General features: G+C 33.7%; 1 protein-coding gene across 16 annotated transcripts in view; it reads left to right on the top strand.

Moving 5' to 3' along the window:
- Nucleotides 1-13,456, top strand: part of ITPRID2 (ITPR interacting domain containing 2) — an 87,753-nt gene that overhangs the window by 57,125 nt on the left and 17,172 nt on the right. For all 16 annotated transcript variants that reach the window (XM_071216234.1, XM_058300547.2, XM_058300548.2 and 13 more), the window contains 3 exons: nucleotides 261-946; nucleotides 6,966-7,038; nucleotides 11,430-11,518. In XM_071216234.1, coding sequence (XP_071072335.1) covers nucleotides 261-946; nucleotides 6,966-7,038; nucleotides 11,430-11,518 — 848 coding nt within the window. The remainder of the gene's footprint in view (nucleotides 1-260; nucleotides 947-6,965; nucleotides 7,039-11,429; nucleotides 11,519-13,456) is intronic.

The following is a 13,456-nucleotide window of genomic DNA, read 5'->3' as shown; positions in this document are numbered from 1 at the left end:
TAGCTAGTCCTTTGTATTATCTTCAGTGTTATCATGCTAAATTTAAAATATAAATTCAAATTCTTAGAGTAAAACTCCTCTTCCCTCTCTGTGCCCAGTAAATCTAGAGGTGTAAGTGTTAGATAAGGAAAGATATTGTTTCATAATTTTTCTTGGCAATCTAGTTTATTGGAATCCTAATTCAACAGTGTAGATTATATATGTGTGTGTATGTGTGTGTAAGTACGCATTATATAAATTTAATATGTTTTATTTTGTAGGTCGTTTTCGTCAAATTGAAGTGCTTACTACTGTTGCCAATGCATTTTCTTCTTTATATTCCCAAGTCTCTGGAACTCCCTTGCAGCGAATTGGAAGTATGTCCTCAGTGACCTCTAACAAGGAGACAGACTCACCACCACCTTTAACTCGAAGTAACACTGCAAATCGTTTAATGAAAACACTATCAAAACTAAATTTATGTGTTGATAAAGCAGAGAAAGGAGAAGGTAGTAGTCCTTCCCCAGCAATTGAAAAAGCAAAGATTGTAAATGTTTCAGTGAGTGAAGAAAGTGGCAATAAAAATGATCCAAAGTCTCAAAAAATTGTTAAGAAGAAAGACTCATCTTCTATGTTGGCTACAGTTAAAGAAGAGGTATCAGGTAGTTCAGCAACTGTTACAGAGAATGATGACATTGATAGACTTTCTGGTGAAGCAAATAGTAATTTTAATGAAAAAACTGAAAGTGAAGAAAGTAAAGAATCTCAGAGTCCTGAGACTAGACTAGGTGAACCATCTGGTATTATAGAAACTGATTTAAGTAGTGATTTCAACATGTCCAGCCACAGTGAGCTGGAAAATAGCAATGTCCATATATCCCCACCTGAAAAAGAGCTTGTACCGCTGACAAACCCATCCATAAGAAATATAATGACACAACAGAAGGACTCCTTCGAAATGGAAGAGGTAGGTGAAAAATTACTGGGGCCTCTTTTAAATGGTAAATTAGGTAAAGAAGTGCCAAAAAATGTTATAAAGTGAAAGGTGGCTAGTAGATTTATACTAGAAAAATATGTTCCTCTAATTTTTATTGTCTTTCACAACCAAAAATTGATCACAGGACTTTGTGATGTCAGAATTTCATCAGCTCTTGTAGACACTCTGTCATTCCCTACTTATATTTGGACTTTCACACCCTTTCTCTCTCACTTTAAGATTTTAATGTCTAAGCAAGTCCCGCGATAGTATATTCAAACTCCAGTCATCTTGCATAATCAAATAGGAGTTTGAGTTCTGTCTTTGCCAATGAATTGCTGTGTGCTTTGAGCAAGTTTTACTTAATATATCTCCATGATAAGAAAAATTGTGACAAAAACTGTAAGCATAGGTTTGGATAAGGACTGAAAAAAACATATTATGTGCTTGAAAGACAGGGTAGGGAATGAGGTTTGAAAGGCTAATGAATAGTGTTTCTACAGGCTTAGAAAACCCAATTTAGGTTATTTTACATTTTTGCCCAGTGATGTTCCTGCTACTTTATATAAATTTTGAATTGGGCAAGATAAAGAGATTGGTTTTGATGAGATTCTTCAGCTAAAAACTGCTTTTAATAGCAGGACCTGATACTTATATTAGAACTATAGAGATGGAGGCAGGAAATTGAAGTTTTCTCCTTTATTTCTATGTTTTATGCTTCCCTGTATTTCTTTAATTCCTAATATAATTTCATTCTCATTATATTGAGTACAGACGTATTTTATTATTAAAACCTCTGTTTCTTCCATTTCACTGTTTGATGCTGTTTTGACTTTGTTTTGATCCAAATTTGTCCTAGTAGTCAGATAATTAAAGTCTTTGCTTTCCATTAAGAACTGACTTCTATGACAGTCAGATATGATTATCAGAGTTCTTATTTTAATATAGTAGTAGAATATAATCTAGACAAATTGTGTTAATTAGTTGTAAATTTGATATTGGTGACTCAGACTGGAAAATTCTCATATATGTGTATTTTTAAATAAGTCAAAGAAGTTCCTTCTTTTTAATTTCTAGAATTCCTCAATTCAAAGCTATAGTTTCCCTTTTTAAATTATTAAGATATCCTACACGATAGATCTTTTAAATGTTTATGAAGGGTAATTGCATTTTGATGTAAAGTTAATTTATCGTTTGGTGATGGTGGATTATTTTTTTGCTCCCTCTGCTGGCAAGAACAGTTAATAGAGTACTGTGACACTGAAGTAAACATTTTTTTTAGGTGCAGAATTAATGCTTTGGTGGTTGAAGAATAATAGAAGATTTTTGTTTTCAGAAAAAGAATATACTATGGTCACCATTGCTAAATTGTAAATACAGGGAGTTTTAGCGATAATGAATCCTTGTTCTTAAGATATATTTAAAATATAAATTAAAAACCTCCTAGAATTGTATTTTTATCTATTGGGGAACTTTAAAGAGAGTTTGTAGAACAATGGATAAAGAAAGGAAATAATATGTTACTTTTATTTCCTCTTCCAAGTATGATCTAAATCATATTGACAAACGATGAGAACAATCTTATTGAAGGAAATTTTCAGATCCCATTCAAAGTAGATGGTTACCTCTTTTTGGACTCCTTTCCATTGAGGTTTGATTCCCATTGGGAAATTTTTTTTCCTGTAAAAACAGCCAGATTATATAAATTAGAGCTCTGTGTGTGTGTGTCAGTAAGCAGTTCTCAACAGATTAAGTGAACATCGGATGCTTTGGGGTGGCTAGGAAGAAGAAAATGTTGCAGACGTGGATTTGTGTATGAAGCTGCTTAGGTTCTCTGAGGCAGGAGGTAAGAACTGTTAGTAGCTTAGAAGTAGCCAGACTCATTTGACAGTCACCAAGAGCAAAGAGAGGGAATATTTAAATGTAAAAGGAGATAAATGACAAGACTGATCCAGGCCTATGAGAATAGAACTGGCTTAAAAAACAAAACAAAAAATGAAAAAAATCCGTGGGACTGTCAATTGAGAGTCATTTTGCATTATTAAAAAAAGTGCTTTATAGACTATTTAAAATGTTTCAGTATGTCTAAAACTTGTAAAACCCTACTTTTGAGTTTTCTCATTCTTAATGACTTGCTTGGATCATTTCTGAGTTTTCCTTGAGTGGTTTACATTGAAAATATATCATGGTAACTCTTTGGAGCCATAGATCAGTAGGATGAATGATTCACAGTTAAACCAAAATGATCCTGCTTAATAAGTAATTTTCTCCTTTTAGGTCTAAAAGAAAAATTTCTCACTCTTAAGTGTTACAGAGGAAGAGGACTTTTATCAATGTATACTGTAGACAAGTTTGTTCTGTGTTTTTTTGCTCTATAAATGAATTTATATTAAAATATAGCTATTCTTGGATGTATACATGGTTTTTTAAGCTGCTAGAGTTTCACTCACTGTTCCTAGTCTTGTCTTCACACTGACTGTTGATTTAACTAATATTCTTCATTACTTTTCTTTAGCTATTAAGTTTCAGAATTATTTTCTATTATGCTTTTTGGCTTGAGTTAAAATAATCCCAAATCAATCAGATATTTGACAGATAAACTTGTTCTTTTGGTCTTCCAAATTTCTTCTATGTTTTTTAAAGGCAAGTATTGCATCTGCAATAGAATATGAAGTCTAACACATGGCATGCACAGATATCTGTTACCTCAAAACTCAGTTAACCGCTAAGTTTTATTTTGTTTTCATTTAAATGACCTAAGTTAATATTTTTTTAAAAAGTATTTATCTGACAGTAAAAGTAATTCATATGTATGTATGTACATATGTAAAACTTGAGAGTTTTTTTAAGACAGAAATTTGTAAATAATTATAGAATCATAAACTAGCCCATTGAAGGATCTTTGAATTCCCATTTCATATTTCTTACTTTAGAGATGGGGAAGCATTTCTGTTGTGGGCATGTGGGCGGTTTTGGTGGTGGTTTTTTTCTTCCTAGCAATTGATATTATGTTACAGTAGTGACTCTTTACGTCTTTCTGAGGGATGTAATATTCCCCTTGATATCACTGCCTTTCTGGAGAGGGAGGGGCAGTGTAGAGAGATCCAGGGGAATGGCAGGATGTTGTAAATCTTCATGTTACTATTTCATAATATTTTTATTTACAATCTCATTTGGTCATTGTAAGGATCTAAGAAGTTGGAGTCTTACTCTCTTATTTTCCAGTGAGAAAACTGAAATAATTATCATGGATAATTATCTTAAGCCAGTTAGCCAGAAAATGACATGAATAAGACTTGAATTCAAGTTCTGATTAAAAACACTGCTACTTTTAACTACACCATACAACTTGATAAAGGTTAAATAAGTTCATAAGATCTGAAATTAGATAAGAACTCAAATTATCTGATGCACAGCCCCATATACTTCTTTGGAAAAATAATGTTTTCCTTTTAATTTTTTTGAGATGCCATTAAAAATTAGGCAGAATTGTAATCTCTGAGGCTGTGATTTTGATTTTTAAAAAGTACTATACATGTCTTTGACTTTTTGATGAAAGATTAACTCAGTTAAAACATCCACACATTACCTGCGCTAAAGAATGTAACATAGTAGTGTAGTACCTAGAAGTTGCATCTTAGTCAAGATAAATATGGCATGTTAAAAAAAAAAAAGAGGCATATTAGCAGGACATTGATAAAGGTATATTTTTTTGTTTATTAAAACATTTCTGAAATGAAATAGCCCTAATGTGTGAGTTACTTTAAAGCTGTTTTCATAGTTTTAAATCCCAAACCACTGAAACCAAATGATTTGATCATTTTGGTTTAGTGGGGTTCTTTTTTTTGTTTTCATTTTATTATGAAAAATTTCAGTCTCAACCAAAAGTTAGATAATATAGTATAGTAGACTCCTATTATCCAACACTCAAATCAGTTATCAATATTTTGCCATTCTTGTTAAATAAATGAGAGACAACTATAGCAAATAACCAGAGTTCTACGGAAGATTTGTATCCATTGAATAGGGGAAAGCCTGCCACATAAATAAATCTAAGTTCTATATTTGATTTAGAATTCTCTGTGGTGTACTCCATCTCAAATTTGCCTGCTTTCTTTTGCTTAATTGTGATCAATAATAAAACACAATAAGCTAAGAAATTCAACCATCATCAGTAGCATGTCTTTCTCTCTTCAACAACTGCTCTATGATTTTGCTTAGTAAATGAGAAGACAGTTTCTACTTTAGTAGTTGTATTAGTAAAATGTGAACCTTTTAGCTTTTTTTTTTTTTTTTTGGTGCCCTTTTATTTACTTCTGAATTTTATGAGAGCGAGAAACACTTTTTTTCTTACTATAAAGTAGCATCATGAAGGATAGCATACTAAGGATATACTTTTAAATTGTATTATTCTTTTGGGACAATTTTAAGTCTAAAGAAAGAGGAAAAGAATATCTGATAATTCTACATTTAAAAATAATGGATAATTTAGTTTTTTCAAAACTCTGTGTCTAACCCATGATTCCTAGAATATAACTAAAGAGGCATTTGGGTTTCTGTTATACTTTTTTGGTCTGGTTGATATTTACTTTACAGAAAACTCTTTGAAGTAGGCTAGGCCCGAATACAGACTAATAATAGACCTTTTGTTGAATATAAGAAGAAAATGCATTTTGTTCCCTTGCATACAAAACAATGGTTTTCCTGTTGAACTTGTGTCTCCTACTCTGTAGAATATAATATTACATTTTTTAAATAAAAAAGAATAGTAGACTCTTTTTTATGTATCTGATTTAGAGGTGATTGTTTTAAATGACAAGTATGATTTCATTTTTCAAAAGGTTCATAAACATGGGTTCATGCAACTGTGTGGAACAGAACAAAGATATCCCAAAAATTGGGTAATAATATCTTTAACCTTTGGGCTATTTTAAAAAAATATATTGTTCATTCCACTCTTACTCCTACGAATTTAATTTTTTTTTTACTTTTTAAATTTAATTTTATTTTTTTAAGATGGTTCCAGTGATTGAAACCCAGGACCTCAAACATGGGAAGCAGAAGCTCAACCACTTAAGCTATATCCACTCCCCAATACGGGATATTTTTAATTCTTGAGTAGATTCATTGCCCAAAACCACCAGTGTTGTTACCTAAAACCTATTTGCTTTTTACTCTTCGATTTGGTCAGGGTCAAAAACCTATATGTTTGGCTAGTACACCTACTTTGTTAGGATATTACTATTTGTTAGGATAATACTATTTTAAGTATTATTCATTATAGGATAAAGTACACTTGCCCTCCAAATGTCTAATCTTACTATAGAGTTAGTAATCTTAGGTCAGGTAGTGTATTTGGAGGATGAAGGTGCAGAATAGGAATGTGAAAATTCCTAAATTATATGTGGTTGTGCAAGTAGGAAAAAAAGACATAGCACAAGAAGACAACTTTTGTAGATTTGATACATTCTTTCAGCAGAGTTTTTAGGGAGAATTTATGGTTAAGATCTTTCAAAATTTTAGTTCAGTAATGAAACCTGCTTTTCCACTTAAAACTCCCAAGGTGTGCCTTAAAAGAACATTTATGTCAGGTCCAAGCCTCTTTACACATGAATGTTTTTTGATACCTGAAAATTTGAAGGATTTTAGAAAATTTTGCAATGGGAACATGGTGTTCCATTTTCAAAGATGCAAGACTTGCAATTACCTCAGCTGGTGTCAGTCATGGTCTGCTGCAATGAGTGTATTAGTGTATCTGCCAGAATTGACCCTACACTTTGAAGTTTAGCATTTAGAAAATAACTTTTTCTTCTGCATCTATTTTCCACCTATTTAAAAAATGTAGTTTAGACATGCAACCATTTAATCTTTTTTTTTACTAACTACAATCTTGCAGTGCCATTGTTAACTAGAAAATTGAATTGTGAGGTATTCTAACAATTTCAAGATAATATGTCTTACGTTCATTTAAATGTACAAAATGCTTCAGCTCTCTAAATTCCTTCCTTAGGTTCAAAGTACTGAGGGAGAGTCTCCTCACATTCCAGCCAATTATCAGCTTGGTCTTACCAAATCAAAAAAAGGTGAGTAGACTAATACCCACTCATTTCTGAGAGCAATAACATAGTGTTGCCAGTTGATTTGGAAAAGGAGTTTTATCTATCTGTATTTGAAGTACCTATAAGTGCAAGAAGAATATTATAAACATAGGTATATGCATGTTTCATTATTGTTTGGTTATAGAATTTTTTGCATTTTCTTCTTTTATGCTCATAAACTAGATCATTAACCTGTAATGATCTGGTCACACAATTCTGTATAATCTAAATATATTTTAGTTCTGGCTAAGGGCTAAATGCAAAGTGATAGAGCAATGGGTTTGGGGCTAATATTACACTGTTATGATTGAAAAAACATATTTGAATGTCTGTCTCTGGATTTTCATTATTTAAGTATGAATCCTAGGTATATAATACATAAATATACCTCTGGCAAAAATATCAGTCTCTCAGCAATGGTTAAACCAAGTTGAATTAAATTCAAACTGTGACTCAAAAGTGAGTACCTATAGATATCTTTCTTTACTTGAATTATTATTTATTGACCAAAGAACCTTTGAACTCATTCCTTCCACTTTCAACTTGAAACAAGAAAAAATTATCTGCTCTTTAACCTCATAAAGTTTTTGAGATTTAGTAAAAGGAAGAGAGGGAGTAAAGAAGTTAAAATGACCAATGAAGGTAGGACTATTTATTTTTAAAACTTTGCACATGCTGAACTACCCTGTTTTTTTTTTAAAACAAAAATTCATATGTATATTTCTAGAGTAGGAAATTACATGCTTGTTCACTCCTGGTCTCTGAAATTACTTCATAAGAGAAGATTTGCATATAATTTTTCTTTCATTGCAATGTAGTACTAAGGAAAAAGAGCTTCACTCTTACTAGGTCACTACAGTTCTGACCAGGCACAAAATGAACTTTCCTATTTAATATTCTTCCCCTTGTAAGCTCATGAGACCATATGTATATATGTGTTTCCAGACTTTTTTTTCAAACTTGTGAGATAACATGTCTACAGTATTCAGAACTGTAGATTATAAGGCAATCTTTATAGCCATTAAGGAGTCTGTGCATTAGATGGGTAGACTAGGTATATAATGGAAAAACCAGCTTTCCATATGTCAAAAGGTTGTCTTTTTAAGAGAGAACTCACTGTGGTTGGAAAGGTGGAATATGTTTTGTAATCATGTCAGGTTTTCTTCCTCTCAATACTAAGTCTCTTGTTTCTGGGTACATAAGCAAAAATGTTAATATCTTTATGAATCAAATTTTTGTAAATTAATGGTAAAATGGCGTTGTGTGTGTTAAGAGAGGGAGAGGGTGTTTTATTCATTTTGGAAGGTAGCTTATCAAATTTTGATAAAGTGGTATATAAGCTTAATCATGATCACAATTGATATCAGTAGTAAAGCATTCATTTCACAAATTTAGTAAAAATGCATATAGTACATATTTAAAAATACTTCATGCCTTAATAGTAGGACTTTTTAAATTGCAATGATCTTTTTTTTTTTAATTCATTTTTTAAAAAAATATTACATTCAAAAAATATGAAGTCCCATTCAACCCCACCGCCCCCACCCCCCACTCCCCCACAGCAACACTCTCTCCCATCATCATGACACATCCATTGTATTTGGTATGCAATGATCTTAATCTCAAGTCTAGTCCAGGGATATATATACTGAGACCCAAAGAGGTTTAGTAACTCAGTTCATGTCACAAGCTAACATTCAATGGATATGTTGAGAGCAGTTCAACAGTTTTCTTGTTATAGAAGACATACAATATTTTCTTTTGTCTAGCAGAATATATACATGCACTCTATTTTGGTTCTTAATAATATGGACAAATACAATTTCCAGATTATTTTGTTCCCACTGTAACATTTCTTCTAACTTTCTAGATTCTAGTTAGAAATAAAATCTTATATTTTTAGTTAGGACAGAAGTTTAATTATTTTACTAGTGAGACCTGTTTTTGTGTGTGTGAAAACAAAATGCCTGATTAAAGAAGCTGGATTGTGGGAAATGGACTTGGCCCAGTGGTTAGGGCATCTTCCATCTTCCACATGGGAGGTCCGCGGTTCAAACCCCGGGCCTCCTTGACCCGTGTGGAGCTGGCCCATGCGCAGTGCTGATGCACGCAAGGAGTGCCCTGCCACGCAGGGGTATCCCCCGCGTAGAGGAGCCCCACGCGCAAGGAGTGCACCCGTAAGGAGAGCTGCCCAGCGTGAAAGAGAGTGCAGCCTGCCCAGGAATGGCGCCGCCCACACTTCCCATGCGCCCACACTTCCCATGCCGCTGATGACAACAGAAGCGGACAAAGAAACAAGACAACAAGACGCAGCAAACAGACACAGAGAACAGACAGCTGGAGGAGGGGGAGGGGGAGGGGGAGGGGGAGGATAAATAAATAAATAAATCTTAAAAAAAAGAAGCTGGATTGTGATTTACAGTTTACTAAATAGATTTACTTATTTTCTACTTGGTTCCTGCAGTGGCCCTGTGAGATGATAGAACAGTTATTATCATCCCTCTTTTGCAGAAGAAAGAAATAATTGTTTACAGCAGTAAAGCAAAGCAGGAACTTAACTCAGGTCCCTTGTTCTTTCTACCTGACACCTCCTCTGAAGCCTAATGTAGTCTATTTTATAACCTAGGCAATGTGAGCTCAGACAGGGTTATGTAACTGTGAAGTGAACCGCTGCAGATACGAAAAATACTAGAGAGAACCTGAGTCAGAGCTGGCTTCATTGTGGTCTGCAGCAACTGCTTTTTACCCAACCAAATAGGCAATTTCACTTCTAAATCATTTAAGCTTAGTTCCGTTACTACTTTAAGAAAATAATTATTACTTATTCATTTGGCAAACATTTTTGATGATACAAGGAAGGAATAAATAGAGTTCCTGCCCCCAGAATGCTCATAATCTAGTTTTAAAAAAAGAGAAAGATATGCAGGCACATAGTTCCAGTGATAACTTCTGTGACATAAGATGTTAGTAATTTTTTTAAATTAAAAGAATGCCTAATTAGTACCTAATCCCTAATTAGTATTCCAGGTTGCCTAGACTTATCAAACAAATGGTATAGCAGTGATTTATTACATAATTTGGAGTTATAAGGAGTTTACCACTGTCAGTTAACTTTAGTTTCTTCATCTACAAAATGGGTAATATTCCTTACCATTTAATATTATGAGGAATTTGCTATACTTAAAATGCATTGTACTATGATGGCTATAATTGTAGTTATTATTAAGTAGAATATAAAACATCATTTTGGGTCTTTTTAGCTGATTTTAGTAATTATATCAACTCCTTATATTTTATTATACATTTTAATTAATTTCAAAACAATAGTAAAAGATTACTCCTAAGTTTTTGATGAAAAAAAAAATCACCCATACAAAATTGCTCAAGGCTGGACTATGAGGTTTGGGTGGGATTTTCTTCAAAATCATGTGAACTTTAATTAATTTTGGACTTTATTCAAACATCTAGTTCTTTCCAATATAGTTCAAATTTTAAATCTGTGTGCATTAGGTAAACACACTATATTTAGCCTGTTGCTTTTTAAGTTCAGAGGAACTTTGCTATCTCATGAAGTATCTTCTTTAGTCATGTAATAATTGTAAATTCTTTCCTATTCTGGTAGTTGTATTGTGGATGGGAGTGTGATGGTGTTTGCTATGCTTAGTTGCCCCTTCCCCCCCTTTTTTTCCAGGTTACACTAACCAGGAATTAGAATTTGAGACGTGAAAAATTAAATGGGATTTTATGCTCTCTGAATTTAGCAATATTATGTACTAGATGAACCTATCTGAGCTTCATGTAATTGTTAAAAAAGAATGATTTTGTAACTTATAAATATGTATGTGTCATTTGACACTTCAGAGGCATTTAAGTATACTTGAATCCAAGTTATTTAATTGATTGGCCTATATTATGTTCCAATTTTCTTACTAGGAAAATATAGAAGTTTCTGCACCCTATATTTTTAAACTTCTAATTTCACCAACGAAGACTCAATATCTTTTTATAATAGAAATGGTTTACTTTGGGACTTGTATTTTTTATTAGAGCTATTTTTTATTTCAGTCATTTGTCCTCTAAGAATAAGATATAATTGATTTACCCAAATGCATCATAATTATAACTTAATTAGCAATGATCACTGAAGGTTTTGGTAGAATATCTGATTAAGTTTTTATTTGAATTTGAGTTAACTATTATGCTTTGAAGCCACAATTCTGTATGCATACTACATACTTTTCTAAGAAGACAGAATCAGTGTTGTGTACCATATCTTTCAGCAACCATATTTCTATAATAATGTCATTCTTACTGAAGTTTCATTTAGCAGTTTTGTATAACTATATATATATTATTTTAATTTGTTTTTTTTGTAGATCATCTATTACGTACTGCAAGTCAACATTCTGATAGCAGTGGTTTTGCTGAAGATTCGACAGATTGCCTTTCCCTTAATCATCTCCAGGTAAAATTTTCTTTTGTAATAGGTATATGACTAAATTCTTCCTTTTAAGGTCACTTAAATAGCTATATATTTCAAGACTGAATATATCTAGTCTTTATTTTTCAAATGATAGTATGAATAAATCTCCTCCTGGGATGCAGATGTTATCTTAAGCATTTGACTACTAATTTTAGGTTTCACTAATTCTTCATCTTTCTCTGACTGAACATTAAAAAAAGAAGTCTCCTTTATTTTTGACCACGAGTAAACAGAAATTTTTTAACCTGTTCAGGCTATTCTTAATTTTTTACTATTATTGCTGTATTTTAATATTTTCTAATAATTATTTTGCTTATTGAAGCATTAAGTGTGTATCTCTAGCTTGCTGAGTATTTACTGACTTCTATGCTAGAGGGTGTTAAATGATCCAGAAAATAGGCACATCTTTATCCTTAAGGGGCTTATTGTCTAGGTATGGTGTACAAAGAACATACATAGAAAGTGTTTAAAACATTTAAAAATAACTTTGAAAGAATATTGGAGTAAGGAGAAAAAGAGAACCCAAAAGAGAATTTTTAATTTCCTAGCTGCTGAAACAAATACCATACAATGTGTTGGTTTAACCATGGGAATTTGTTGCTTTGGAAGCTAGAAGGTGTCTTCCTCCTGGGGTCAGTATCTTCTGGTTGACCAGCAATCTTTGGGATTCCTTAGCTTTTCCAACATGTGGTAATGCACATGTTAGCATCTTCTCCTTTGTCTTCTGTGTTCTGTTGACTACCAGGTTCCTGCATTTGCTTATAAGGACTTCAGCCATATTGGATTAAGGTCTACCCTCATTCAGTTTGAGCATGCCCTAACTAATAACATCTTCAGAGGTCCTATTTACATGTGGGTTCACACCTGTAGGACCAGCCGCCTTTTGTGGGGGACATGATTCAGTCTCCAACAGTCTACCCTCTGAACCCTGAAAAGAAAGACATGTTCTTCCCACATGCAAAGTACATTCATTCCATCACACATCTCAACAGCCATTTTAGAACAATGCTAAGTATAAAGTCTCTTCAAAATCAGTTAGAGGTTCAGGCCATCCTGGGCAAAATTCCCTTGATGGACCTGTGAAACTTAGAAGACATGTTATCTACTTCCAATTTACAATAATGGGACAAACATAGAATAAACTTTCCCATTCCAGAAGGAAGAAATAGGAAGGAAAAGAGGAGTCACACGTCCCAAACAAGTCTGAAATCTAGCAGGGCAAACTCCGTTAGATTTCACGGTTTGAGAGTCATCTGTGGATCAGTGTTTTGTCCCCCAAGCCTGCTGGAGTGGCCCATTCCAAGAGCTTGTGCAGTAGTTATGCTTTCCCTGAATACTGTGGTGCAGGCCCTACCCTCTCCGAGCATTGGAATGGTGGCCAGGCTCTCTGAGAACACTGGAGCATAGGTCCCACTTTCTCTGAGTATTGGGGTGTCAGCACTCACCCTGAACAATGGGACACAAGGCTCCCCACTCCAGGTGCCAGGGTGGACCTGTCCTTTCCACACACAAGCGTACCCACTCTTGGCCTGAGGAGATCACTTGCTTCCATGATTCTGCCTTTGAAGTCATTCTTCCTTGTATTTTTCCCTTCTCTGTCTCTTTCATGCATTGCTTCTCTTCATACAAATTTTGCAAAAACCTGTTAGGCTTTGTATGTAGCTCCAGGGGGTCCAAACCATCATAAAAAAAAAACATTTCCATCTGGATAACTGCATTTCCAATCTTGAGTTCAAATGAAGAGGCTGACTCGGTCCATGTTCAGTCATACCCTTATTAGCAAAGGATTGTTCAGTTAAAGTCTCACATGGAACCCTGTCCTCTGGTGAGTCACTTCTTGGAAGCTCAGGGAGGTCCCTGATAGAGTTGCTTCTGGCCTAGTCTCAGAGCACCCTGTCTGGATAGGCTCAGAACTTTCCA

This window comes from Dasypus novemcinctus, chromosome 7, assembly GCF_030445035.2.
Source record: "Dasypus novemcinctus isolate mDasNov1 chromosome 7, mDasNov1.1.hap2, whole genome shotgun sequence".
Lineage (NCBI taxonomy): Eukaryota > Metazoa > Chordata > Mammalia > Cingulata > Dasypodidae > Dasypus > Dasypus novemcinctus.
The sequence above is the reverse complement of the archived record's forward strand: the minus strand, read 5'-3'. Positions and strand labels throughout refer to the sequence as shown.